The sequence below is a fragment of the Delphinus delphis genome, chromosome X (genome assembly GCF_949987515.2).
Source record: "Delphinus delphis chromosome X, mDelDel1.2, whole genome shotgun sequence".
NCBI lineage: Eukaryota > Metazoa > Chordata > Mammalia > Artiodactyla > Delphinidae > Delphinus > Delphinus delphis.
Genome location: NC_082704.1, coordinates 107,559,332 through 107,585,281, shown reverse-complemented (window position 1 = coordinate 107,585,281; position 25,950 = coordinate 107,559,332). Strand labels below are relative to the sequence as shown.

The 25,950-nt window shown below is 40.3% G+C and overlaps 1 protein-coding gene across 1 annotated transcript in view; it reads left to right on the top strand.

Moving 5' to 3' along the window:
* Window positions 1-22,091, top strand: part of PHEX (phosphate regulating endopeptidase X-linked) — a 198,515-nt gene extending 176,424 nt beyond the window's left edge. Inside the window, exons 17-22 of the mRNA XM_060003154.1 lie at window positions 4,205-4,272; window positions 6,447-6,577; window positions 13,631-13,696; window positions 14,741-14,845; window positions 18,902-18,978; window positions 21,989-22,091. Coding sequence (XP_059859137.1) covers window positions 4,205-4,272; window positions 6,447-6,577; window positions 13,631-13,696; window positions 14,741-14,845; window positions 18,902-18,978; window positions 21,989-22,091 — 550 coding nt within the window. The remainder of the gene's footprint in view (window positions 1-4,204; window positions 4,273-6,446; window positions 6,578-13,630; window positions 13,697-14,740; window positions 14,846-18,901; window positions 18,979-21,988) is intronic.
* Window positions 22,092-25,950: the final 3,859 nt, after the last annotated feature.

The following is a 25,950-nucleotide window of genomic DNA, read 5'->3' as shown; positions in this document are numbered from 1 at the left end:
CTTGCCTCTTTGGCAGGTCCAGACTTTTCCCCGGACTCCCTCCCGGCTAGCCGTGGTGCACTAACCCCTTGCCGGCTGTGTTCACGCCGCCAACCCCAGTCCTCTCCCTGTGCTCCGACCGAAGCCCGAGCCTCAGCTCCCAGCCCCACCTGCCCCGGTGGGGGAGCAGACAAGCCTCTCGGGCTGGTGAGTGTCGGTCGGCACTGATCCTCTGTGCGGGAATCTCTCCGCTTTGCCCTCCGCACCCCTGTTGCTGTGCTCTCCTCCGTGGCTCCGAATCTTACCCCCTCCGCCCCCCGCAGTCTCCGCCCGCGAAGACTAGTGTGTGGAAACCTTTCCTCCTTCACAGCTCTCTCCCGCTGGTGCAGGTCCTGTCGCTATCCTTTTGTCTCTGTTTTGTCTTTTTTCTTTTGCCCTACCCAGGTACGTGGGACTTTCTTGCCTTTTGGGAGGTCTGAGGTCTTCTGCCAGCATTCAGTAGGTGTTCTGTAGGAGTTGTTCCACGTGTAGATGTATTTCTGGTGTATCTGTGGGGAGGAAGGTGATCTCCGTGTCTTACTCTTCGGCCATCTTCCCCTCTTCCCGAGATTTTTATTTTTTTCCTAAGTGTTCTGTGTTTGCATTGAAGCCATTCATCCTCTATTAACATGCCCATTCAATGAATAATTATTAAGCATCGTTTGGGCACTCAACATTGGAAATGTGGAGGTGCTGGAGAGATGGAGATCACAGTCCAGTGAGATGGGTTCCCATACATGCATCTGTTCTAGATGGATTTCCTCCAGAACCAAGGAGTGGCTATTCTTTCTGCTCACACTGGTCAGCTTAGCCCTCCGGTGAGTGTTGGGTCTAATTGTGGTGACATAAACAAGCTGAATTATTTCCAGAGGAAAGAATCAAGATTGTAAACGGCATAAGACAAAATATCCCAAAGTGTGTGTTCCATGAAGTAGTAATAGAGGTGAGTTGTCCTCCCCTTCCCTTTGTTTTGGAGAATGGCAGTACTTAGGAGCATAGAAATTCCCAAGAAGTCCTGCCAGAAGTCCCTAAACTCCCCTTTTTCCTGTGTTTTGGGAACTGCTGGTCAAGAATTCATGACTGAAGAGAAAAGAGTTGAAAGAACTTGAGAAGAGAACACTTGAGGGGTAACCTCGTAACTGTTTTCACATTTTTTAAGGAAAGTTAAGGTAGCAGAATCATTTACTAAATTTGGGGAGGCCAGAGGGGTGTTTAGAATACCTTAGACCACTACACTAGACCAATAGGTAGAAGAGAGATTCCAGATCAACATTAGGAGCACTGTTTTGTTCGGAACTAGTCGAAGAGTCAGTGATCCACCTCAGAAGGGGTTGAGCTCCTGGTCATTGGACATGCCTAAGGGGAGAAGTCTTAGGACCATTTGAATGGGTTTTTGTAGACCTTTGCTAAGGAATTGAACTAAGTGACCTTAAAGCTGCTTGTAACTCTGAGATTTTTATGAATTTCCACTTCAGGCATAGAGTAGCCTCTACTTGATGACAGCACGAGCTCATGGTTGCTCCAGACAGCAGTACGGTGGTTTTGTTGTTGACAGCAAATCCTGTGCTTATGTTGAACCCATCGGTTAGTAAGAACAAAAGAGAAACTGAGTAGGTGGAAAAATTGTCATCTTCTGCATTTTATTTTTGGAAGGCTAGATTTTCTCTGCAGGAGTCTTCTTTTTTCTGGCCAGCAAGTCACATTTTAAAAGGCATACAAGTTTATTTATTTATTTTTATCACATGCTAATTTAAATAACGTCCATTGATAAAAGGGAAGATGTGAATTTCGTATTATGAAACATTATCCTTGTCAGGCTTAGTCATCTAAAATTACTTTTTCTTTGGCTCTTGCCCAAAAGATTGTGATTATGTAACTGAGAATTGGAACTTGCAATGATTCAATCATTTTCTGAATTCTCTATTACCCTTTGCAAATAGGAAGCTCATTGGAGCAGTCCCTCTTAAGGGACATTTATTGCAGAGCAGTTGCTATAAGCTTCCATTGTTCATCCCTTAAATTCGTCCAGTCAACAGCATTGACCGAGGCTTGTAGAGGACTGAGTACTATTCTCAGCTGAGAGTCCTGGAAAAAATGAAATGTTGCAGGCTGCATAGTGATAGCTACTGCTGCAAAAATTAGCACTATGTAAAATTACAAGTTTGCCCCACACTGCTCTGATAGATCTATGATTGAAATGCATAATTTTACTCTTTTATTTATTTATTTATTTTGCGGTACGGGGGCCTCTCACCGCTGTGGCCTCTCCCCCTGCGGAGCAAGGCTCTGCACGCGCAGGCCCAGCGGCCATGGCTCACGGGCCCAGCCGCTCCGTGGCACGTGGGATGTGGGACCCTCCTGGACCAGGGCACGAACCCGTGTCCCCTGCATCGGCAGGCAGACTCCCAACCACTGCACCACCAGGGAAGCCCTACTCTTACTTCTTTAATGAAGGTTTGCAATGATGGAAAAATAGTAGGACAGCATTTTTTCAAATGCAAATTACCTTGCAGGAGAGAAATAACAAAGGAAGGAACTGCCACCAAAGGGAAAAATTAAATCTTAGAACACTTCCTTGGGTATAGTTGAGACAAACAATTAACATGTTAAGGATCATTATGTCCTGTAATAACATGTTGCTTCAAAAATTTTTGTTCCTTCCACTTATAGGTCCTATCTGTTTGCTGGGTGACTTTGATGTTGCATCAGGAACCAACTGTGAAATATTTTTAGTATAATTACAAATCTTAGGAAGAATCCTTATAACAAGGATTTTAAGTTGTCTGTAATCCTCATGCACACGTTAAATGACTAAAATAAGTTACACATTGATTTGTCACTTGCAAGAAATGGTAAAGTTAATTAATCAATTAGTTAAATCATTATTACTTACTGTGTACTAGGTACAGAGAATTTAGCAGCAATCAAGTAGATAAGGGTTTGGCCTTCAGGGGACTTTTAGTTGAGAGAGAAGATCCCAGACACACATAGAGGGAAGCCCCCCTATTGATTTCCTGATATATGATTTATATGTTCTCTTTCAGTTACCTATTGCTCCGTAACAAAGCGCCACCACTGTTCGCTCATGATTCTGCAATTTGGGCGGGAGTCAGCCGAGACAGCTTGTTTCTGCTCTGTGCAGTACTGGCTGGGACAGACAGCTCGATGGGGGCCATAGGATCTAAGATGATTTTGCTCACGTGTCTGGTGCCTCAGCTGGGCTGGCTCTAATGGCTGGGGCCTGGCTGGGCCTCTCTCTTTCTTTAGAGGTCTCTCGACGTTTGGCATCTCTCACTTGCTTCGCTTGGCTTCTTTTTCTCCAGCTCATTACCCCAACTTCTTTACACTGCAGCTGACTTCCAAGGAGGCACAAAAATGGAAGTTATAAGGCCTCAGCCCAGAAGTCACACGAGGCCCCTTCCACTGCATTCTGTTGGCCACAGCAGGTCTCGAGGCTCATCCAGATTCAAGGGGGGAGGAAATAGATTTCCTCTTGGCGGGAGGAGGAGCACATGCGTTCAGGGTGGGTGGCATTGTCGGCGGTCACCTTTGTAGGTGACCTACCACGTGGTTCTTTAGGGGTGAAGAGAAATAATATCACGCCTTTTCCAGATCTGGTTCAGGCTTCACAGTCTTTGCTGTTCAGCTGTGAATTTGTCTGTCACAGAAGCAGAGGAACATGACTACCTTTGAAAGCAGCATGATCCCTTTTAATCTCTGCTCTTTTCCTGTTTCATGACTCCGTTTGGAAAACAATTTAACTTCTAAGTCCATAGTGATTTTTCAACAGGTTCTCAGATAAAAAATAAGCGGTATGTTTACTGACAGGATCTTTTCAAACCCTGCTGCTGCTTTGGGTGTTTATACATATAAACTACAGCTAGAGCAGATATAGAACCATAGAAGCCTTAGGGCTGGAAGGGACTTTAAAAAACATCTCTTTCACATCCCTAATTTCACAGGGTAGGAACTAAGGCCCATAAATGTTCATAATGACAATGTTAGAAATTATATTTTCTTTGTCTATTTCGATGAGAAGGATGTGTTTACTTTTTTTTTTTTTTTACAATTTTGTGAGTGTGGTTAGTAAACAGATTATCTTGGCTTTTTGTTGAGAAAATATTGAAGGATTATGCTCTGACGTCCATGCTTATAATTTTCTCCCAATTATACATTTATGCTGTAGATCTCTGAGTTATGGCGCTATAGGAGTAATTGTTGGACATGAATTTACACATGGATTTGATAATAATGGTAAGTACTGGTTCAGTGTATAAGCTGATGCTTTTATGGTCATGTTGACCATATGGATGTTAATTGTTGCTATTATCTTTGCATAGTGGTATCATCATAGATTGAAGATTATCCAAAGCAGTATGATTGCTGATTGAAAACTTTCCCCCATGTCTTGCTGTGATAGCTTGCAATAAAAAAATAATTGTTCCCATTGGAGATGGGGTAGAATGAAAAAAAAAAAGACCTTGTAATTTCAAGGAAATTAGCTTTGCATTCAGATCTGGGTTGCTGTAGCTGCCACAGTAGTTACAGGAATTATTTTGTAGCTTCTCTTCCTTTTATTTCTTTATTCACCATTTTGAGATGCTCTCCCTGGAGGTGTGAGCTCTGCTCTGAAGATGATTATACGTGCTGCCAAGTTAGGCCTCAGCGAGTTAGGACTCTGGAGCTTGGCTGACTAGTTCCTTTATACTATTTCAAGGATTATGCAATGCTTAATCTCTGTTTTTCTCTATGCTGTCATATATTCAGAATTTTTTTAGAAAGGCTATGCTTTCCTAATAATGAATAATATAGAGTATGCTATGTATCCTGATGACATTTAAGCAAAAGGAAAGAGCAGAATATGGCATAAACTAAAGAAATGATTGCCCTTTGGGAGTCATCATTTTTAATCAGAACTCCTTTCTCCTTTAACTTTGGAGTTTTATTGGAAAGCCACATGAAATCTCCGAAACTTAGGAATTAGCAGCAAATTGCGATCACATCCACATCCACACAGTTTACAGGGCAGACTCAAGAACTGCCTGGCCCAAAGCAACACTGTATAGAGGGACCTCTTTCTTCCATGTTTGTGATGTCTCTAACATCCTTTCCTGGATGCCTACCCCAGGGCCAGAGACCCTTTTGGTTCCTCTGCTTCTGGATAATTCTTCTTGTACTCCCACCAGCCTTTCCTTAATCACCTAAGTTTTTTGCCCCCTGGCCTCCCCTCCCTGTTAAAACGTAGCTGCCTTGTAGTCATCTGAATCCCCAGAGCTACACTTTCTGAATTGCATGTTTGGGTTATCTGAGAGGAGAGTCTTAGCTAAGAAACAAAAGACAGTAGTGGTCTCTTGGTTCTGGGCCTTTCTTCCTGGGAAACTTAAGTATAGTTCTCCCTCAGAATCTTCTGGAAGCCTTTTGGATTCTCTCTCAAAGGACGGAATCTAAAGATGGCATTTCACTCTGTAACCAATACTTAGAACAGTGCATTGCACAGTAACTATTTAATGATCGCTTGGTTAGTGGGTAGGGGACAGTGACACTGTGCTCTACCAGGGGTTGGTGGTAGTGGCATCCAGCCTTGCTGAAGAGCTTTGGATTGTTTCAGTTAACACCTTTGCTTAGGGGACTTTCTTGTAAGCCCAGTGAAGAGTTCTCTGCATAATTAAATTTAAACCAATAGTAACCTTGAGTGTAGAAGATAGTCCAGATACACCCAGACTTTTTTTTGAGGGATGTAGAGAAAATGAAGAGTGAGCCTGTAGCAAAAAAGCATGTATAACTAATCTTTTTTTCTGTTATGTTTTGGAGATTTCCATTCTTGTTCCAAGTTCTCTCTTTACAGCAACCTTCCTTGTCAAAGCAGGACAGATGGGCCTTCCATCTACACTGATGGCTGTGGAATGATTCATAACAGAGGTTTTATGTGTCTCTTGGCTCCTGGCAACTTGGAGGAAACACGATCCTTTAGAGCTGAGTCAGGGGCTGTGGTCGCAGGGTGTGAGTGACTCACCGAGGCTGTTCCTATGGATTGTTTGTTTGGAATTTCACTGGTAGTGGCGCTTTGACTCCTTCCATGGGCTTTCTGAAAGCCATTTCATTTCATAATTTAGAGAATATTTTGGGTCAGAGCAGGTGAAAACAAAGAATCTAAGATTGGTCAAGAATGGTACATGCCATAAGTTGATAAATCTTAAAGTGTTCTTTGTTGCTTAGAAGGAAAGAACTTCCTCAGACCTCTTTCTCCTTTCCTTGCTTTTTACAATTAACCTGTGACACTGGAGAGAAGGCAGGAACTGCTTCCAGGAGTGCTCCCTGCTGCTGGAACTGTCTTTTCAAGGCTTGTTGAAGTGAGGGAAAGGGAAGATGAAGAAATGAATTTGTTTCCATAAATAATACGAGTATCTTTTAACTTTGCTTTTTGCCAGGTAGAAAATATGATAAAAATGGAAACCTGGACCCTTGGTGGTCTGTTGACTCAGAAGAAAAGTTTAAGGAAAAAACAAAGTGCATGATTAGCCAGTATAGCAACTATTATTGGAAGAAAGCTGGCTTACACGTGAGTACAGCTGTGGCGAAGGGGGCATCTTGTGAGTCCTTCTTCCTCACGAAGACACTAGCTTGCTTTAGACCATCGGTTCTCAAAGTGCGGTTCCCAGGCCAACAGCATCAGCCTCCCTGGGGAACTTGTCAGGGATGTAAATTCTTTAGTCTTAATCCAGACCTACTGACTGAGAATCTCGGGGGTGGGGAGTGGGGAGCGGGGGGTGGGTGGGAGCGTGGGGTCTGGCAGTCCGTCTTTTCATAAGCCCTCAGGTGATTCTGATATAAGCTAAAGTTTCAAAATCACAGGCCTAAACATTAGTCTGTTCTCCTAGATTCAGATTAGTACAGAAAACGCTGTAGCAAAGATAAACAATAAAATTCTCACGAATCTACACTGTATACCATTAAAAAGATTTCCTCCCAAACTACTGCTTAGGTTTAATTCACTGAGATAAAACGTCACTCATTTGAATTAATGACTCTGAATTGGTTAAGAGTTCTTAGATAAAGAATTTTGAACAAAAGAAATGACTTTTAAAATGCTGATTTTCTATTATATATATATACATTCCTATAAAGGCACGAATGTAATTTTATACATGCTTTTCTGTATGGAATGTTGTTCCTTTCCTTTTTTGTCTTCACCTCTACCTCCTTCCCCTTTCCCTCTCATCACTTTTATCTTCTCCACCTGTAATCCATCTCAATAACCCTGATATACTTTTTCCCATGCTCATGTAGAGTTACACACATACATACACACGCACGTGTGTGTGCACGCACGTGCTTTTACTTCACTGTTTTCAGTGGCTGCCTGAAAGTCCACGGTGTGAATGTACTCTAGCACAGATGACTAATGTCTTGTTGAGGGTTACACTGTGTCTCCAGTTATTTCTCCACAATAAATGCTGCTGCACTAAATACTCTTATTAGGTATATATTCTTTTTTTCTGTAGAGGATAGATTCCTAATGTTATTAAGAAGTTATAATATTTCATATTCCCACCAGTGATGGATGGAGGAGCATTTATGTATTGAGTTATTTACTTGTCAGTTTATGAGACCTTACAAAATATTATAGATGTTAAAATTTTTATTTGTCATTCATATTATACTATTTTCTCCTCAATATATTTCTCATCCATTGTACTTTGTATATGGTATCTTTTGACAAACGAAATTTAAATATTTCCATATAGTCAAAGATACCTATCTCTCTTAAAAAATTGTTTCTGCATTTCCATTCTATATCATATGTGTAGTCTCCTAGCTTTTCTGGGAAGGTTTTTACTATTTTGTTATTTTACATTTAAATATTGAAGCGTGTGAAACTTATTTCGCTGTGGAGTTCAATACGAGAGTTCACTTTTATCTTCTTCCAAGAGGATAGTCAATTGATCCAGCATCAGTGACTAAAAGACGTTTTTTTCTTAATTGAATGTTTGTCAAATATTAGAATCTCATATATACTGAGATAAATTTCTGGATTCTATATTCTATTCCACTGATCTATTTGTTGATTTCTATACCAATGTGTTATTACTATGGCTCTATGGATTTTTCTGGTATCTGCCAATGCAAGCGCTGCCTCACTGTTCTTCTTTTATATACTTGGCCATTCTCAGGCAAATATACTTCTGTATACACTCCAAGATCATTTTGCCCATTCTCCACCCACTCCCCAAGAGAATCCCATTGAGATTCTAAGTTAAATCGCATTAAATGTATGGAATGACATTTTTGTCATAGTCTTCTTGTTCAAGAACGTGGTATGCCTTCCCATCTGTTTGGTATTTGTTTTCGGTTTTGAAATACAATTTTATAGTTTATCTCCTGTACATTGTTTTTACTTCTTTTTTCTTTTCTTATTTTGCTGGTTTGATCAGGTTATCTTTCATTCCCTTCCCCCACTATTCGTTTTTTCTTGTAGTTTTCCATTGTATTTTCTGTCCCTGCTTTCATAGTTACAAGACACAGATTTCTCTCACTGTGTTTGACAGTGCGACCAATAATGAAGAATTGTTGATAGGTATGGATCTGCATGAAGATCTTCCTCTAAAACGCACATGCAAACTGTGTCCTCCTAATTCATCTAGTCAAGGGCACAACACCTAAGAGAAGCAGGGGACCACACAGAACTGGAGTAGGTCAGTGTATTTACACGTAGTTTCCCCAGAGTCTCTTGGTCTGTTAGTCAGGCACGTGCTCCATCCTGACAACTTGGGCTGGGAAAGCACCTGAAACCTCACTATGCCTCAAGTCTATTATACTGGGGTTTATTTCACCATTCCAGAAGAATTTAGATAACAGTCTGTGCACTTTTAAAGGGAACGTTTATGAACACTGAGCCGGTTCTCCTGGTTCTGAAAGCGTATACAGCACCAGGGAGACCATCCCTTATCCAGGAAGAGAAACCAGACTCTGTATCCTTGAATAGTATCTCTAGCTCCTTTATCAGTGTCCTGGAAAGCCATTTCTCTGCCCATATATTTTAAAAATATCTACAACTGTGTCATGGGAAGACCTAAAAGGGGCGCTTCTGTGTATCTGTTTTCAATTCAGGGGTTATCACATTGTGAAAATCCATCTAGAATATATGTTGCTTCAAGAAAAGCATAGGGTTCTTCCCAGATGATGATTGAGAAGCTAATAAAAAAAATGGTGCCAGGTACCACAACAGTAACAGAACATTGCTGTTTTCTGGGGGTTTGTTTTTTGCCTTTTTGTTTTTAATAGCATGTGCTAGATGTCTCTATAATTTTGTTCAGATGACCGTAGAACCTGGATAAGCTGTTGCTGCTACTGATGCATAATATACTACTATTGGTCTTTTATATAAATCTATCTATCTATCTATACCTCTCTCTGTATATACACACATATATATAATTTGAATATTTGGAAACTTTATCTGTGCTGTCAACTTTGGAGAAAGTATCCCAGTTGTACCGTGTTGGGTTGGCATTGTATAGAAATTAACAGCCATATTGGTCTAGAAACATTAAACATAATTTTTCCATTTGGACAGGGGTAACACACTGTATTAAGTTTGTAAGGTCTTATCTGCATGGGTTTGATTACAGAAACTAGCAAAGTACCTCTAAAAAAAAAAAAAGCATAGGGGAGGGATTCTAGAGTCAGACACAGCTCCAAATTTTGGTTCAACCAGTTGCACGTTGTAAGTTTGTTTTGAACTTGGGCGAGTTATTTAACATTCCTGTGTCTCAGAGTCTTCATCTGTGAAATGGGCAGCTATTTTTGAACTCGTTAGTTTGTCTTAAGAATTAAATGACTGAGATAATGTAAAGCACCGGCATGATGCCTGCTATGCAATAAGTGCTCAATAAATTGTAGTTAATATTCCTAATACTTTGTGACATACTCATAGGTATGCCATCCCAGGAGAGAACAATACAATAGGGGCTAAAAAACCAAAAAACAATAGAAGAGCAGTTTTCTTGGAGGAAGGGGAATGCATATTTCCTGGTGATTATTATATGCAGGCATGGGAGTTAGACTTTACACTTAATTGAAACATATTTAATCCTCATACTGGTTCTGAGAGGTGTGCATATTACTAGCCTGTTTTACATATGAGGAAACTGAGGCTCAGAGTGATTAAAACCCATGGTAGAATCTACATTAGAGCTTAGATTTGTATGACTCCAACATCACTACTGCTCCCCCCATATCATGCTCGTGTTCTCTTATTTGAAGTTCATTTTAAACCTGGGTGATGTATTGGGTGGAGACTATTCTACAACATCCATTTTGGCCAAAGTGTCAGATACTGAAACTGAATTGTGACAAATGTGTACCTTTGCAACAAGGACGATAGAAAGGGCATGCCTGTCTCAGCATAAATCCATTCAACCGTCAGAAAACAGCTTCAGTCTCATTCCCCAAGGAGAGGGGGTGGCTTCCTTTGTGGATATAAAGGGCCATGCTTTATTTTTCTGGCTCCATTTGTGGAGGCCAATCCTCTGTACCTGAACCATTATTTGCGTTGGACTGGGGGGAGCTCCAATGGAGCATCAGAGAAACGGGCTGTTAGCAGCTGTTGAGTCCTGAGAGGCAAACCTAGGGCCATGGGGCTTCTCTGGTGGCACAGTGGTTAAGAATCTGCCTGCCAATGCAGGGGACACGGATTCCAGCCCTGGTCCAGGAAGATCCCACATGCCGCGGAGCAACTAAGCCCGTGTGCCACAACTACCGAGCCTGCGCTCTAGAGCCCACGAGCCACAACTACTGAGCCTGTGTGCCACAACTACTGAAGCCCGCGCGCCTAGAGCCCGTGCTCTGCAACAAGAGAAGCCACCACAATGAGAAGCCCGTGCACCACAACGAAGAGTAGCCCCCGCTCGCTGCAACCAGAGAAAAGCCTGCATGCAGCTACAAAGACCCAACGCAGCCAAAGATAAAATAAATTAAAGAAACAAAAACATAATTCTCAACTTTAAAAAAAATACTGATGAGGGCTTCCCTGGTGGCGCAGTGGTTGGGGGTCCGCCTGCCGATGCAGGGGGCACAGGTTTGTGCCCTGGTCTGGGGGGATCCCGCGTGCTGCGGAGCGGCTGGGCCCGTGGGCCATGGCTGCTGGGCCTGCGCGTCCGGAGCCTGTGCTCCGTGGTGGGAGAGGCCACGGCAGTGAGAGGCCTGTGTACCGAAAAAAAAAAAAAAAATGATGAAAAAGAAAAAATACTGAAAAAAAATCTAGGGCCATATGGTCTACTGAGGCGGTCCAGAGTGGGAGCGGCCTGAGGGGTGAAGCTAGTCCTCAAACCTCTAAAAGAAAAGCTTAGGGGAACAAGGAAGGAGATTAAATTTGAGCATGAGTGTTTATAAACAGAAGCACTAGAGTCAAGAGGAGTTAAGACTTGAGAAGGTACCATTATGGAGCAAAGGCTCTGGACAGAGACTGCTTGGGTTCGAATCCTTGTGAAATATGGGCAGTTCAGTTAATCACTCTTAGGTCAGGTCCATTAGAAGCAGAGCCCAAGATAGGGGTTTCTTAGATAAAAAGGTTCGTTGCAGAAGTAGTTTCAGGAGAAACCTGTAAGGTGGCAAGGAAGACCTGTTGGTTTCAGAAGTTTAGCCTCAGTTTGATCCCATAGAGGATTCTGGAGCATGAATTGCATCACAGGAATTGTTCAACCTAGGATAAGGGGCTGGGCTATTCTAACTGTACATCAGTCAGTTACTGAGAGGTGGGGATATCACCTCCCAGCAAGCTCAAGGTGAGGGGATTCCCCTAAGCTAAGCTTAATCTTCCTGAGCCACTAGCAGTTACAGGACTGGGTTCACAGTCCTGGTAGAAAAGGGGATTTGGTGTAGCACCAATGACATCTGCGACACACTCTCAGCTTTAGATTCCTCATTTGTTAAGCAAGGATGGTGATAATAGCACTTACCTCGTAGGAGTGTAATAAAAGAAAGAAGGTATGTAAAGCAGGAGTGTTAACTTTTGGGGACTGAAGCTAGGAGGATCCTGGGTGATTACAGAGATTAATGTTTTCTGAAGATTAGTTTTTATTCATTGGTATTGTTTGATACCTGGGGGATTGGGCTAGCTTAATAAAGAGTTGGTAGCATCTGTGGCTTGAAAGTTTAGAACAATGTGTATTAGTTTCCTGTTGCTGCTATAACAAATCACCACAAACTTAGTGACTTGAAACAACACAAATTTATTATTTTACAGTTCTGTATTTCTGACTGAGGTCTCAGTGAGCTAACATCAAGGTGTCACCAGGGCTGCTTTCCTTTCTAGCTGCTGTAGGAGAGAATCTCTTTCCTTGCCTTTTCTAGCTTTTAGAGGCTGCCCACATTCTTTGACTCCTGGCCCCTTTCTTCTTCAAGGCCAGCAGTGACTGGTCAAGTCTCCTCACGTTGCATCCCTCGGACACACTCACTCTCCTAACTTCCTTTTCCTCTATTTGTACAGACCCTTGTAATTACATTGAACTCAACTGGATAATGTAGGCTAATGTCTCCAGCTCAGGATCCTTAATCATATTTTAAATGTCACTTTTGCCACATAAAGTAATATTTTCACAGTAATTTTTTTATGACATAGACATCTTTATTATTATAGGGCATTATTTTGTCTCTGATGCAGGGATTGGCAAACTTTTTCCGTAAAGGGCCAGGTAGTAAATAATTTAGGCTTTGTGAGTTGTAAGGTCTCTGTTGCACCTACTCAACTCTGCCACTGTAGGAAGGAAACAGCCACAGACAATACGTATTTGAATGAATGTGCCTGTGTTCCAATAAAACTTGAATTATGGACACTGAAATTTGAACTTTGTATAATTTTCACATGCAACAAGATATTGTCCTTCTTTCTATTTGCTCCCCAATTGTTGAAAAATGTTAAATCCAGGCTCACCTTGCAGCCTGTAGAAAAACACGCAGGAGGTTGGATTTTGGCTTGTGGGCCATCTTGGTTTAGAATATTTTTTTGTCCTAGCCTATTTAAGGGTTTTAGAAACAATCTTCAAATGTTTGGTAGAATTTCTTCACTGTGCTTGGCCGGTTGTCATACATATTGCAAACCTTGACCTTGTGGTCTGCACTACTTCTATTGGATTTTTGTTCCCCATGAGAACTATCCTCTTTTTAATTTTTCATGGAATTTGCTGAAGGTAAAATGGTAATGGTTGGTCTTAAAGCCTTGCTCCTGTGTGGATGGTAGATATTTGGAAACATAAAGCACACTGAAAAGAATACTCAAATTAGGTGAGTTAATCAGAGAAAGTAATCTGTACGTTGATATTTTTTCCCCACTTAACCAGAGTCACTCAGAATATGTTAACATTTTATTGGAGCTGGCTAAATTGGTGAGAATAGAGAGGTGGGTGAGAAAGAAACGTGTAGCATGATAAAACAGAAGTTATGTTCAGGAGCGCCTTGCTGGGGTCAGTTTGCCATCTCACAATATGTTGTGACTACCTCTGATTTATTGAATGCAATTTTCTCTTTAAAATATGGCACTTTCTCTTGCTATCATATTTATGCCTCTTGCTGAATGACAGTTGGCTGTCAAACACTCTTTTTTTCTTTTTGTTAGGTAAAGGGGAAGAGGACCCTGGGAGAAAATATTGCCGATAATGGAGGTCTGCGACAAGCTTTTAGGGTACGCACTGCAACATTTGCTGTGATTTTAAAAATTAAACTATAAAATACCATACGGGTGCACCTCAATTTACACCACAGACATTTTCTTGAGGAGTTAGAGTTCTGTAAATTCTGTGAATTTCTGTAAATTGAATTATATTTCCCCATTGACTCTATTACATTCTATTATATGAATAGGGCTGCATTTCTTTCTTTTTCCTTTTTGGGGAGTAAAGTCACCCTAAAAGTAATATTTGTTATTAAGAATCATGTATTTAAAGGATAGTTTTCAGAAGGTACATTCAGTGTAATATTAAAACATGCTACAGAAATCTCAGGGCTAGGTTCATAGGCGTTTTCTTGAGTACAGTCTCTGTAGCCCTCCTTATAATTTTCTCTTAAAATACCAAACTTCTAAATTACGGTCAGAGGCTAGGGGTTCTCATATAGTGGGCCAGGTAAGAGTCCATAATAATGTTTTCATCATCCACTGGTCCATGGTTAAACAAGACACATAAGCAGCAAGATAAGAGGATGATGTAGAAAGACATTCATAAAGCTAAATGCATTCAGTGTAAAGACCAAGCTGTTATTCTGAGGTTATATCTTTCCTCTATTCTAGTTAAAATATACTTTATTTTATAAAATGATGATGATTGAAGATTATAGTTTTCCCTCTTACCTGGCAAAATTTAAAAAAATTGCCCATAGATTGGCCCCCAAATTTATTTCCATATGGCTTGCCATTGTGTTAGATTTGTTTGTTCCCTGGTAGGAATACAAAGAAAAGCTTTTTGGGGGAAGGGGGCATTATTTAACATGTGCCCACTTTGGCCCAGCTGCTTTGGTATCTATTGAGTGAAAGGTCTTTTTGCAGGTGAACCTGCTTCACTGTTAAGCAATACAACGTTGACTTGCATTTCCAGGTGTTTGTTTTCTTAAAGGAAAACTTGATAGGCTACATTTTGCACATGGTGGAGGATATATTTAATATCTCTGCACTGGCTGAGAAAAGAGAAAAGCCATTATTGCAGCAGATCATCTCTTCTACTTCTCTCCCCAGGCTTACAGGAAATGGATAAATGACAAGAGGCAGGGGGTTGAGGAGCCTCTCCTACCCGGCATTGAATTCACCAACAGCCAGCTTTTCTTCCTGAGTTATGCTCAAGTGAGTAAGACCAAGGAAGGGGCATTAAAGATGAGATGCGGGGCTTTGGTTTGCTCCCTAGATCAAAGGTTTGGCACCAAAGTTTAATGGCATAACTTTGATTTCAGCTGCAGTCTTATCTTGCTGCTTATCTTCTGGACAAATATCACCTTTATGTTCTATGGGACATAATTAATTAACTGACTGAATCAAGGTTTATTGGTATTTTTTATCAAGTGGGTTACCAGCCTTGTGGTAACTCACTTGATTTTTAGTATATCCTGACTTCTTAATGTATTTGATACTATTTGTAACCATTTCTAGTGACTTGTTCTTTGGCTTTCTTGGCCCTGTGGTTTCCTGCATTTCTCCTCCTTCACCTCATTTGCTGACTATACCCCACCACTCTCAACCTGTGGGGGACCCTCAAGGCTATGTTCCCAACTGCCAGCTGAACATGTGAAGACAACTAGAGCTGAAAACAACAACAACAAAGGCAAGGAGAGTCATGTCACCCTTTTGTGAGTTTAATGGGCTCTCTGAGCAGAAATTGAAAGATGTGCCCTAAATAAGGTACAATTCTGAGTTCGAGTATCTGGCCAGTGAGCCAAGTGCCAGTTGTTCTTTGTTATTCGGTTATTGCACTGGTTTATGTCACAATATGTAGCCTCATTTTCAAACAAGTCTGGGGTGGGTTGATGACGGTTCTGATGCATGGCCTCACAGTGGGCAAATCTGTATCTGTATGCTCAAAACTGGGCAAAAGTTTTCATCAGTACAGCTTTCTGTTCCTCTTTTCATTCACTCCTCAGTAAGCTCATTCATTTCCACGTCTTCTTCGGTTGACTCTGGCTAAAGAATTCTCATCTGTCTGGGGTCTTTATTTCTTAAAGCTGACATGACAACACTAAATAAATGATCATTTATCAACCTGACATCAGCAAAAGTGGAGTCAACAACAAAGTGACTTTCCTTTTTAGTTTTCTCACTTCTATCAACACACCCTCACCCTCAGTCTTTGGGTCTTCCTGGTTAAGAAACCTGGATTCTTAGGTCTTATTTGATTTACCTGTCCTCATTTTTATGACATGTGTCCCAAAAACTGATGTTTCATCCTTTTAACTGCTCTTCAGATTCAGCCTCCCTTTCTCCCCATTACCCTATTTCGTCATCTATAGACTGTCAGCCTCGATCTCGTCTACTCTGGATTATCCCAACAGCCTTATGGCATGTTTTCCTGACCTCGGCGTCTTTCTACCACTGTCTGTCTTACATGCCGCTGAAATAGCATTTTATTTCATTACTGACCTGCCGAAAGAACTGCAGTGGCTCCCAAGTGCCCACCACATTGAGACCGAACACCTTTCAAAGTTCTCCTCAGTCTTATCCAACTCTACCCAACCAACTCTAAATTCCCATAGCTCCACCAGACTCACACTTAGCCGGCAGGTGTCCTCACTTCCACCGCACAATGTTCTGTTCATTATTGTGTCTGTGGTTTTGCTTTTGATTTTCCTTCTACAAAGTGACGACCCCCTTTGTACTCCTCCCCCTCAGATTATTCAGTTCCATCTTTACCTTCAGGATCCATGTCAAGTTCCACCTCCTCCGCATCTTCCACAAACTTCCCCAAGGACTCCAGTTCTCGTTAAAAAGAAATCTCCAACTCCTTTGCATTTATCTTCATTACCATGCAGTTGAATACTTAATTGTTATCAAAATGTAAAAGACTTTTACTTTTATCTTCATAGCTCGTACATCTTCGTACACTTCTTATTTATCTCCATAGCATCCAGCAAAGAGGCTGGGTATATTGAAGACACTTGACATTTTTAGCTAAATTGCTTGAAAACACTGAGATTAACACAGTTCAATTAAGGAGACTTTCTTTTGGGTCAGTACTGGGCCAGATATCTAAAATAAGAACACAGATATAGTTAGAACTTTCTAGAGCAGGGATTCGCAAACTAGAACCCGTGAGCCATATGTTGCCTGCTGTCTATTTTTGTAAATAATGTTTTATTGGAAAACAGCCATGCTCTATACTTTACACATTGTCTATGGCTGTTTTTGTGCTACAGTGGCAGAGTTGAGTAGTTAAAACAGAGACTTACGATCTGCAAAGCCTAAAATATTTATTATCTGTCCTTTACAGAAAATGTTTGCTGTCCTCTACTCTAGAGGACAAAGTACAAGGTCTGTCAGTTCTTATTTAGGTTCTTACTTTCTAACTTAAGGTCCATCTTAGTAGATGAAGTAAATTAACTGATATCAACGTTACAGTCATAGTTTTGAAATGTCTCCAAATAAAATTTCAAACTATATATGACTTACTTTAAAGAGATTAAGAAAAAAATGACAAGATATTTTATATTACTAATGAGAAATTTATCTTGGAGCTTTTCCTACTAGCGGATTGAGGAGATTTTCAACCTTCTATACATTGAAATAAGTCTGCTTATAAGGAGTAAAATTATTTTCTCTCCTGGGAAGATACTAGGAAAACAGTAAGAACAAAAATGTGTTTTTAGAAATCTCATAAATGATATATGAAGCAAAGACAATACTACATAATAATGTAAGAATGTAAGAGGAAATAACATACGAAAAAGTGAGGTAAAATTGTGAGAAACAACTTCACCTTAGCTAGCTTCTGAGGAAGTTAAGTACTCCCATTACTAAAACATCTTCAAAGTCAAATTCAGAACCACAGTGACGGTTGGTTTATCTTCATCAAAAGCAATAAAGCAATAGCATTGTATCACCTTTGCTGCTTCCTGTATCCCTGTAGTTTCTGTGACCCGTCAGTTTTTCCTCAGATATTCTTCTTATCCTTCTTCTCTCTCTTCTCATTGCTACTTATTTAGTAGACATTCATTGGGAACCTTCCTGGGGCCCATAAATAATCTTCAAACTACTGCCAGATAAATCTTTTAAAATACCCCTGCCAGATAAATCTTTTAAAAATATATATTTTTTATCACCTTTGTGCTCAAAACCAATGTTTAAATATAGTCTAAACACTGTAGCCTCTTGCTCAGGACTTCAGAAATCTGGCCCTATCCTCACCCTCCCCTGGTCTCCCATTGCTGCCCACTATGCACCACACAGTCCAGCCAAGCTGACTGTCTTGCTTTTTCTTCTCTCAGATATGTTTTTGTTTCCATTTTCTCCTCCACCTGGAATTCCCCCCATCATATTCATGTTTCCTAGTCCTATTCATACGTCAAGCTATATCATATTTCAAGACACAGTTCAAATCAGGATTAAGTAGGTGAGGGTACATGAACAGACAGTGCAAGGAAAGGTTTTTTTCTTGTCCATGTTCCATGTCCAGCATGGGTCAGCACTGGGGCTCTGCTCGTAGTTACTACTCAAGGACCTGGGTTTTGGAGTCTTTATCTCCACATGTGCTTCCGTGGTCACCATAGGAGTAGGGAAGAAATACGAGGAAATGTGCACTGGCCCTTAATTGTAGCATCTTAAATTGTTCTTAATACTCTTAAAACTTCTGCCAGATTTTTAAAGCTTCTGCCAGGAAGTGACATATATCACTTCTGCTCACATTTCATTGGTCAGAGCAAGTCATATAGCCATGCCTAACTTCAAAGGAGATGGAGCAGTGTCCTTCTATCCAAGGCCTGAACTAGGATGAAGCAAACAAAGCACCCAGGGTGCAAAATACCTACTTCTCATGACCATATTCAATAATGGATGATTGATTCACTTTATTGATTCAAACGAATGTGGTTAAATTTGATAAGGGCTATTCCAAGCATGTTAGCTGAATGAACACATTGGTTGATTCCTGGACACATATGCTGTTCTCTTGATTTAAAGCATTTGTTTGGAAACCTCTCTTAATTTACTCAAATTCTGGAAGTATTCACAATGATAAAACTTTCTACTCTGGGAATTGGAATAATAGATGTTACTACTGATGAAGGTGTTATCTGATCTACTAAAACTGCTTGTCATCCGTTGAGTCTAAAATTACTCTTCAGTATAATTTGGAGCAGTTAAGGCAGTAGAAAATGTGTAATTGAAACATAATTATCGGGATGTTTTCTCTTCTAGGCGAGGTGCAATTCCTACAGACCAGAAGCTGCCCGAGAACAAATCCAAGTTGGTGCTCACAGCCCCCCTCAGTTTAGGTAAATAGGCACATGGGTGACACTAGTTTTTTTTTTTTTTGCGGTACATGGGCCTCTCATTGTTGTGGCCTCTCCTGTTGCGGAGCACAGGCTCTGGATGCACAGGCTCAGTGGCCTTGGCTCACAGGCCCAGCCGCTCCGCGGCATGTGGGATCTTCCCGGACCGGGGCACGAACCCGTGTCCCCTGCATCGGCAGGCGGACTCTCAACCACTGCACCACCAGGGAAGCCCTTGTGACACTAGGTTTTAACTGCGCATCTCCATCTCCTCCCCTACCCAGCCATCCCAGGGGTCTAAAATAGGTGATCTGACCAAAGCCTGCATTGTGAACAGTGATAGCTCCATTTCCCGGCCCCCCCAAAAAAATCTGGCCAAACAGAAACTAGGCATCTTTTCTTTAATTAGTAGGAAGCTGGTTTAGTTAGCATTCTCTCACCTAAATTTCAGTAGTAGGCTTTTGTACACACCTCTAGTATCAAGAGATCTATGAGATTGTACAAGACTCCAAAGGTAATTTAGAATCCAAATCATAGCTTTAGTATTAATTCCCATTTATTATCTTCCAATTTTTGAAAGGCAGCAATCCATGGGTGCCCTGAGCACACCACAGGTGCTCGGTAAACTGGCATGTTTGATGTATCCAACTGCCTACTTTTTAGAAACATGGGCCAAAAGTCTCTTTTCTTAGATAAGGATGAGATCTTATGCACTGTGGCTTAAAACACCTAGAGCTCTGGTTTAATTTGTGTTGTAGAATATCCTATTTAATGCCTCTTGTTCTTTCATACAGCCAACCAACAGACATGAATAAGTGCCCACTTTCTGAATAGCTCTGAACACCAAGGAGGATATATAGTGATATTTAGCTATTGTAATTCATATCTGGAGGCAAAAGCTCTATATTTTGGCTTTTAGTTTGAGTCATATTTTGAAACAATTGCTTATATATGAAGGGAAAAGAATTATGAATTACAATCTTATTTAATTGTCAGAATGTATAAAATGTTAAGTAAAAATAAAATTAAGATTAATATTACTTAACCCATGCTAGGTTTCTAGCATAGTTTGAGGGAAATTTTCTATAGTAGGGGACAGAGTTATAATAGTAAATGCAAGAAACCGTAATAATTTGTATTTATTTGTTCTTTACTTAGAACATATTACATCTGGATATCTTTATATTTAATGTTTAAACGAATCCATTAGCATATTGCAGGAAAGTCATCTAAAATTTCTCCTGTTTTAAAGTCTTATTCCCAAAGCCTTGCCTTAGAAATACTTCAGAAATTGACTATAAATTACCCAATAGCATAAAAATCTAATCATTGTGTTAGAAATTCTCCCCCACTGGGCTAAACTGTCAAGAATGCTGACAGTCTCTAATGGACTAAAATTTGATTCCACTGACAAATGGTGCAGATGAAACCACACAGTGGATTAATTACTCAACAGATAAGTTTTTAAAAACTAATTTCCTTTTACTAACTAGTTGCCTGTAATGTTGGATTTTAGCTGATAATTTGCAGAGTATACTTACTGACTGTCAGCTAAATTCTATCCTTAACACTTTCCCAGGGTGAATCATACTGTGAAACCTGCATCCCTCCCCATACATCCCAGCTAAAACACAAGAGGTTATGGGGATTCGGGGATACAGGCCATTATATTCATTCAAATGCCCATAGGGAACAAAGTCATTAGGGAAGAAACAGTCAGTGGCCGAGAATGCTGTCTCTAGTCAGCCTTTTGAACATGCAGTCGAGTAAGAAATAGATGAGGGGGGAGGTTTTTTCCTGGCTTGTTAGTGATCTCTGCGGTAACTGTAGATTTTGAGTGCAGCAGAAATCACACAATGGAAATACCACTTCCAAAAGGCAGTTAGAATCAAAGTGCTGAGTAGGAATCCGCAGTCTTTACTGCAGTCAGGGAACTTGCAAGAACACCAGATTTTGGAGCTAACTCCAGTAAAGCATTACTCATCAATAACAGCTAGACACCGTTCATTAGTTTACGGTTGCATAAACCAAATTCTAGGTAAATATGAGCCTTCAAACATAATAGGAGTTTATAAAAAGTGTTTTTGTAGATTGAAAGAGTTCTTTAAAGATAATTTAGGGACTTCCCTGGTGGTCCAGTGGCTAAGACTCTGTGCTCCCAATGCAGGGGGCCCGGGTTTGATCCCTGGTCAGGGAACTAGATCCCACATGCTGCAGCTAAGAGTTCGCGTGCGACAACTAAAGATCCCGCATGCCACAACTAAAGATCCTGCACGCAACAGTGAAGATCCCGTGTGCTGTAACTAAGACCCTGAGCAGCCAAATAAATAAAATGTTTTTTTAAAAAAAGGTAATTTAAAGATAGCAACAACATGGATGAATCTTGACAGACATAATACTGAATGAAAGAAGTCAGAGGCAAAAGAGTGCATACTATGTGGTCCACTCATGTGAAGTTAAAAAACAGGCAGAACTAATCTATGGTCAGACTAGTAGTTATGCTTGGAGGTGCTACTGTTAGGGCACACAGGGAGCCTTCTAGGTGCTGGAAATATCCCATGTCTTGATCTGGGTGGTAGTAACATGGGTGTATTCATGTGAACTAAATGAGCTTTACATTTTAAATGCGTATACTCTCTATCAGTTATATCTTCCTTAAAAAGCTAAATTAAAAAATAGTTAGAAAAGCTAAGTATTGGTAAATCTTCTAGTTTGTAGGAATTTGTGAATTTATAGGAATGTACGACCCTATATACAATTTATAGAAATTGTAGATCCTACAGTTTATAGAAATTTGAAGATATTTGGAAGATTAATAGCATTTGTCTGGTTCTAGTCTCGGCTCTGTTAATTTCTTTGGAAATTTACTTAACCATTTTGGGCTTCAGTTATCTCCCTATAAACAGATTAAATGAATGCAACATCATATCAAGCAATATAATGATACAGTTTTATCCAGCACCTGTTGATTTGTAAGAATTAAATGACATGGACTTTGACATATCTTTTTCAGGGTCAATGGTGCAGTTAGCAACTTTGAAGAATTCCAGAAGGCTTTTAACTGTCCATCCAATTCCACGATGAACAGAGGCACGGACTCCTGCCGACTCTGGTAGCTGGACTGTTGGTTTATGCCATCCTGAGAGAGTTGTGCAGCGCTCATCACCTACTGCTTTAGGCCTGTGTTCCCCTGAGGTTGTTTATTTTTGATGCATCTTCATTACTTGGGTACTGCTTAGATCTAAACAGTATCTATTCAGAGTTGTAAGGCTTAAAAAAATGGAATGCAAAAAATCGAATCAAGTATGTTTCTATAGAAAACCAAACCAACAAAAATAAGTCCCTAGGCTGCTTTTGTTAAAATGCTGTCTGCTGAATTGTTGCTGTTGTCCATTTTAGTGTGTAAGCCACAGCTAAGTGGTCCATATCATTTTAATCTACAGCTTTGCAGGGGCCCTAAGTAGAACGTATCCAGAAGAAAATTCAGCCTATTACACTTGCAACCCTCAGTGATGTGGACATGTGCGAGGATACCTGGGAGGTCTTTCTGCACTGTGGAGCGCACTGTGAGATTTCACACATCGTCATTACATAGCGTTGATTAACTCTAAGGTAGTTAGATTAGAAATATGTTGAATTCTCATTTTACAATATTTGATGAAGTTCTTGCCTTCAGCTTTGGAGTCTGTTGGCATGAAAACGTGCCTCACAGCTTGTATCTGGTGTAGCTTATTGCCCTGTTCAAGTCAGCATGAGCAAAGCTGGCAGAAAGGCTGCTTGGTAAAGGTTTGAGTTCGTCAAATAGAAAGACAAGGTTGTATCTGTAAGTCCCAGAAGAAGCCAAAACACCTAGTCACGCAACAGTGGGGACACTAAGAAATGACATCTCCAAAATTTGATCTAGTCTGCCCAAACCTTGGAGATTATGTCATCTGCTGGATACTTCTCTTCAGTCCAGTTCCTGATTGTCTTGTTATCCTCATATATGTGCATTCTCCTGTTTCTGAAATGAGTAGGCATCGAGAAAATGATTTTCTGATTCCCCTTTAGGAATGTATGGCTTTCCTTCTCCTTTAGTGCAAAGGGACAAACCCCACACTGAGGAGGGCGCAAAGTGGCTCAGTTAAAGTTACCTCTCTTTTAAAGAACCTTTTTGAAAAATTTCTTGATTAAAGACATTTTAGAATCTGTTGATTGAATTGAAAATTCCCTTCATAGTCTAAAGAAACATAATTTTTACTCTTCAAGTCTTCTTCTAAAGAGTCTGTAAGAAAGAGCAGTATTACGTTTTTGATCCTCAGAGCTCTGTCTTTTCAAGCTCTCACACTTTTCAAGTGTGTGTTCAGCGTGTGTGTAGGATAAAATTGTAATGGCCTTAAAGTGGTTACCTGGCATTTTCGGTTTCTTAAAATAGCCATCCCCCCTTCACATTATTCCTTGTACATGTGGTTCTAGGTTAAGTAGGCCAATAGGAAAATCTCGGAAGCAAAATGACAAATTCAGGCTAACCAGAGGAAGCCACTTTACATCCCTGGGATTTGTCATTTAAAAAAAATATATATATATATATAAAAGTGTGTGCCATGTCCTTTTGTAACCATAGGAACTTAAGAAGGGAGAAAAATGCAGGGGCACCATCATGAGGAAAACAATTCCACTGCGTTAGTCAGAGGAGAGTGATTTTCCCCTTGACTTCCCGCTCTCTGAATAGACAGACGCCTGAAGAGCAGCTACCTTTTCCTCCTTAACCATGGCTTAATGTGACCTTACTTTGTATTTTGAAAACAAGCAGTTACTGTGTCTTTTCTCCAGAGGAATCATTCTGATTTGGTTTAGACTTAGAAGATTCTCCTTGTTTTTTTCCTGTATCTGGACATTTAAAATCAGCTGAGATTTTTAAGGCTTATATGAATAGCATTTTCCTTCTAGATTTCTCTTTTTAAATTCCAAATAAACACATTCCTGCAGGTCAGAGAAAGTGTTTGATAAAAGCATAGAATTATGAGTTTGGAAATGGGACTCGTTCAGTCACTTAATGGTTTAGGAAAACTGGTTGGTGAACAGTTGGGGCCCTCACAGTTTCTGAATGATGTGGCTACTTTGTCCTGACTAACTTTACCTGATGTAACTCAACTATACTGAAAGCTGTAGATAGGATGGCTGTTATTACAACAAACTCACAGAAGCCCAAATCATCACTACTAACTGGAACAATATTCTAGTAGATTGAATTTCCAAATACATGCTCATGTTTAAATTTTCAGAGTACATTCTTATTGTCCCTTCTCTTCAATACAGATTAGCATAAAAGAATCAGACACTGATTAAGTGGTAGAGGGAGGAAGGTAAAATGCAACTGGAAGGGAGAGAGAAAAAGTAGGGAGAAGCTGGCCTAAGAATGTGACTCTGAAGAGAACACAGGATTTTGGCAGTCCTTGCCAAGCACATCCACTGGAGTAGGGCCATAAAGTTTTACAAAAATAATTATGCTGAATTAAAAGGAAATTAGATATTGGATCTCAGACTAGGACTGCCAGACCAAACTTCTCTGATTCATATACCAGATGCTCTGCCAGTGAACTATTGTCTGGGCAATGGAAGGAATTAGGTTTTTTTGGGAAAGTCTCCTGGATTAGTCAAGGGTCTTATGTATATAAAATGATCTTGTTTGGGCTTATCATCATTGCGCAAAGTTTCCTGAGCTTTTTACCAACCACATAGCATTGGCCTCCTATTTCCATTTTTTTTTTCCTTTTATGAGATGGACTTGGAAGTGATTACTGCAAGCTCAGGATTCGTAAATTATCCTTAAGTTTATTCAGTGCCTTTCCTCAGTGGAGCTTAAAGCACAGCACATAAATTTTATCTCATTTAGCCTTGGAGCATCAGTAAGAAGCAACTAGGAACTATGGCTTGCCACACAGGTTGTGCTTGTGCCAGAGCAGTGGAGAGGTTTGAAATTGCTTCTCAAGTATCCCAGAGTCAGGAAAGGCAGAGCCTTTGTTCTTTGGGCTGCTGACCTTTGCGTTAACCTTCATCCCGTAGATTACCCTATTTCTGAATACATTTATTCCATCAGTATTTCTGTAATCACTTAGCATTTGATAGGCTTCTTCCTTGATATTTTTAACATAATGTCTCAGTTGCATATTAAATTATGGAAGAATATATGATTATTTCAAGCAACAACATTCTCATTGCCAGTGGCAGTGCCCCACTGGTTTGAAGAAAGGTGTTCTTGGATTATGCATTTCTTATCTAAATGGTCATTGTATTTTCTTCCCCTACTTGTGAAACAATGTGAGCAATCATTTTAAGGACAATAAAAAGTTGAAGATATTGTTTCCTCTCTTTTTAAAAATAATATTGAAACCTGTTACATTGATTAACATACTCAGTTCCGTTTTAGACAATATTTGCCTAAGAAGTACACAAAGCACTGTAGAGGGCTAGGTTTCTTGGTTTAGGAAAGTGGGATTTGAATGCAGTAACTTTCTCTGTAGACAATGAGAGATTTGCGAGGTGGTCATTGTATTTTCTTCCAGAATATAAGAGATGTGGTTTATTGCTTGTGCAATAATATTCCTATTGAGGAAAAGAGAGGTTTCTGAGGAAATTATCAACCATGGTACGGCTGGTCTTGCAAAAGTAACAATGAACATTACAGTTACTGTCGAACCAAAGAATCTCTATGTGCTATCACCTTTCTTTAACAATCAAGTCGATTTATGGTCACTTATTCAGTACACAGTAACTGAGCACCATTATATTTAAATCACTGAACTAGCTGTATTTAGGCAGACCATATGCAGTCTGGTCTAACATGGGAAACAGATACGTAAACTGCTACAGTCACCCTATTTCATGACAAGTGTGATGAAATGCAAGGACATCAGGTTGTGGTTTGGTGCACAGAGAAGGAATTATTCAATTCTCCTCCGGTGGATGCTGTCGGAGTTCTCTCTGCCCAGATCC